The sequence below is a fragment of the Rutidosis leptorrhynchoides genome, chromosome 10 (assembly GCF_046630445.1).
Source record: "Rutidosis leptorrhynchoides isolate AG116_Rl617_1_P2 chromosome 10, CSIRO_AGI_Rlap_v1, whole genome shotgun sequence".
NCBI lineage: Eukaryota > Viridiplantae > Streptophyta > Magnoliopsida > Asterales > Asteraceae > Rutidosis > Rutidosis leptorrhynchoides.
Window position 1 is genome coordinate 339189934 of NC_092342.1, and position 3470 is coordinate 339193403.

A 3470-nucleotide genomic window follows, 5' to 3' on the forward strand; every position below is an offset into this window, starting at 1 on the left:
ACCTATATTATTAATTTAAAATAACATTTAAATCTTTGACGGGTTATACCTTTTAGTTCGACTCGAGTTGCGCTTCAACGAGATTATCGTTAAACTAAACGCAATAAAATACATTGAAAACCGAACCCCCGGCGCGAAGCGAGGGTAAACAACTAGTTAACATCTATTAACTCGCGATATATTCGTGTATGTGCAAGATCACCTTTTTGCCGAGATTAGGACGTAATGGGACAGAGTTCACTCTTCAATCTTTAAAGAACTATCGAATTTCGTCTTAATTAGGATGTCTTTCAGCATCATATGTCAAGAAATTCGTGTTCTGTTTTGCAAAATTTACACGGCATCTTAAACTCGAGATTTATTTAAAGTATATGACACGTACACTTTGAACAGTTTCAAGATCAGATTTTGATTTATTTAAACTCGAGGAACTATCGAAGACCCTCCATTGGATTTTTACATGTGTTTACTTCCTGTTTTATTCTAAACAATAAGGACCAGCTGTCCAGCTTGCCGAATGTGAAGTATCACTTTGAACAGTTTCAAGATCAGATATTGATTTCCAAACTTTATTTTTTACTAAAGGTCGTTTGTAGTAAAAAGATGATTGTTTAAGTGATAGTTTCCGCTGTTTCCTAGAAGGTGCATAACATGCTAGTTGGAGTCAAACATGATTTCTTTAAAGACAGTATCATCCATTCGCATTCTAAATCACTTGGAAGTTTTTTCGAAGATTTTTTAGCAAAAATATAAGGCTTTTATTCCGGTGCCTATTTGATTTTTTTTCAAAAAAAGGCAAACTCACTCGCCTTTAATAATTTTATACGAATAATGTCATAAAATGACTCGAAACCATGACCTCAAGATCAAAGGAACTCATCAATAACGCTAGGCCAAAGGCCTTTGGTCTCAAGCCTATTTGATTACAACACAAAGTGCGCTTTCTTCAATTATAAAACATAATAAAATAATAACATGAATCAAGTAAAACAGAAGTCGTGAAGCATTAGATATATATAATTATTGATTGATCCATGATACAACATAAATAAAGTGAAATTCATCCATAAAGTGAAGATTAATGCTTAATTCATTGCTATATATGTAATAATGAAAAAACTTCATTACTTGAAGCTAACACTTACTCATATTAAACCTCCTTAACAACAGCCGGTTCCTTAGCTGCCACATCAACTCCAACGTCCTTCTTAACTTCTTCAACAACCTTAGCAACATCCTTTACTTCCTCAACGACAACATCTTTCTTCAGATCATCCTCAACTTGAAAAGCCGAAACCGGAAAGGTCCTATAAAGGCCAGAAGTGCCCTTAAAAGTGATCTTTTCGGTTGACGGATTATCAACAGTGATCTCACTTAATGTGATCCACATTAATAGCTCCTTAGTTTTAACTCCTGTTAACTTCTTGATCTTGAACTTCTCTATGTAAGCAGTTACCTCGGTTCCATACGAAACAAGCTTTCCGATTTTTTCGAATTTATGTTTCTTTTCTTTCTTTTGTTTAAGCCACACAAAGCCAGTATTTTCAACATACCCACATTCTTCAATGTTCTCTAAAGGCAACAGACCGTTTGGTAGTCCCATTTCTGTTAGCAAAAACTTTGACTTTTCTTGACAAATTGCATCCCCATGGTAAACTTCAGAGGCAGCCGCCCTAATTTCTTCTGTTACAAGAGACATGTTTTTGGTTTGTGTTAGAATTGGAATTTTGTGTTTGTTTTTGTTCCTTTGATGTGGGATGAATGGATGAATGAGGATGGTTTTTGTTACTTATATAACATTTTAGATGTAGAATTGGTCTTGAGTGTAGTGATAATTTCTAAAATGTCATTTTCGAGTTTTTATTTATTTGGAATTTTTAAATGATAGTTGGTGTAACATGTACATCTACTTTAAGGACACCAGTGAAATTGACCTTTGTAGCATGAAAGCATCGTTAAGTTATAATTGAACTCTAATGGTCCTGTGATAGTGTGATGGTAGTTTAGTAGTTGAGGGATATATATGCACTATAGAATACAGCAGTGGCGGAACTTGAACGTGCGATTATCTTCTCTCATGTTTACCATTAAACTAGTCAATGATATTAGTCGTCAAAAAACGATTTTACCTTTTTTAAAATAGAAGTTTAATGCGATACACTGATCAGGAAGACAATAAAAGATGGGTACGTAGATGAGTAAATTAAAACGAGTAGAAATACAGTTGGGGGCAATAAAGTCAGAATATAATATTAATAATAATAATAATTATTATTAATTAAATTTAAAGATGTAGGCAAGTAGGTGTGAGATGCAACCAATAACCGCCCTTCTCATTCAATGTAGTTGGGAAGGTCAGCAATTAATGGTCCTTTATTTTCCAAATTTGATTTATTTATTTTTAAAAAGAATATACGAGTATATAACAAAATTATAAATATTCAAAATCAAACGAGTTGAATAGATCTAAAAATTACTAGCCATTAGCCATAATATTACCTATTGAGTCGGATCCTAACTTTCATTGATATAATACGTGGGCTTATCAACCGAATTTGTTGCTAGTTAGTCTAGTTTGTTCTAAAAGTGCTTCTAGAGCTTTATGCTTTTTTTTTTGTTGTTGCTATTCCTTAGGTTTGTAGTTTGTACTAACGAGTGTTGTAAAAAACCCGATTACTCGCCAATTAATTTTCGATTAATCATTTTTAGGAGCAATCCGTTTCGATTTTCAAAAATTCGTTTAATTAAACGATCAACGTCAATTGATAGATCAAAACCGAATTTGGTAATCAAAGTCAGTCAAAATAAAAAATGGTGAACATTTTAACATTAATTTAAACTAGAATTTTACAGTTTTGAAGCAAAATGAACAATTTTAGACAATTATGTTAAAAATTATCTTTGTATTTATGGTTTTTTTTTATAGTTACACATATAATTTTTAAGATTTAATAATTAAATGTATACAGTACAATCCGATTAATCTCCGATTAATCCCTGAATTTCCGATTAATCCTTCCAAAGTCCCGACCGATTTAATCCCCGAATAGCGAATTTTGCAACCTTGGTACTAACCATTACATTTTTTAGGTAGTTTTATGCACCAACTTTTAAAGATATTATATTACACTGAGCAATATATGTGCCAGTATGTTTTTATTCATCTGTTATAACTTATAAGAGAACTCCAATGAGAGTGTCTTTCATTTGGTAATCCTTTCTCAATCTCAAACACTCATTAAGAGTGTATTGCTAATCTTTTGTCAAATCCTTTTAACTATTCAATTCACTTTGTGAATTTGAATCATATATCATCACGAACTATATGCATTTATTTACTTCTACAATTTGCTCTTAGATTTGTACCATGATATAATTAATTAATTTTTAATGGTTGATGAAGGGTGTGATGATTGCGAGTGATTGCGAGTGATATGTGATGGCTTAGTGATAAGAAAAAAAATAAAAAG

The 3470-nt window shown here is 32.0% G+C and overlaps 1 protein-coding gene across 1 annotated transcript; it reads right to left on the reverse strand.

Annotated features, from left to right (window-relative positions):
• Positions 1–980: 980 nt before the first annotated feature.
• LOC139872499 (uncharacterized) lies at positions 981–1774 on the reverse strand. The gene has a single exon (XM_071860390.1). The coding sequence runs from the start codon at positions 1697–1699 to the stop codon at positions 1151–1153; it is 549 nt and encodes a 182-aa protein (XP_071716491.1). The 5' UTR covers positions 1700–1774; the 3' UTR covers positions 981–1150.
• Between the last annotated feature and the right edge of the window lie 1696 nt (positions 1775–3470).

Coding starts and splice junctions, on each gene's coding strand:
- LOC139872499 (XM_071860390.1), bottom strand. CDS start 1,699: ATGTCTCTTGTAACAGAAGAAATTAGGGCGGCTGCCTCTGAAGTTTAC.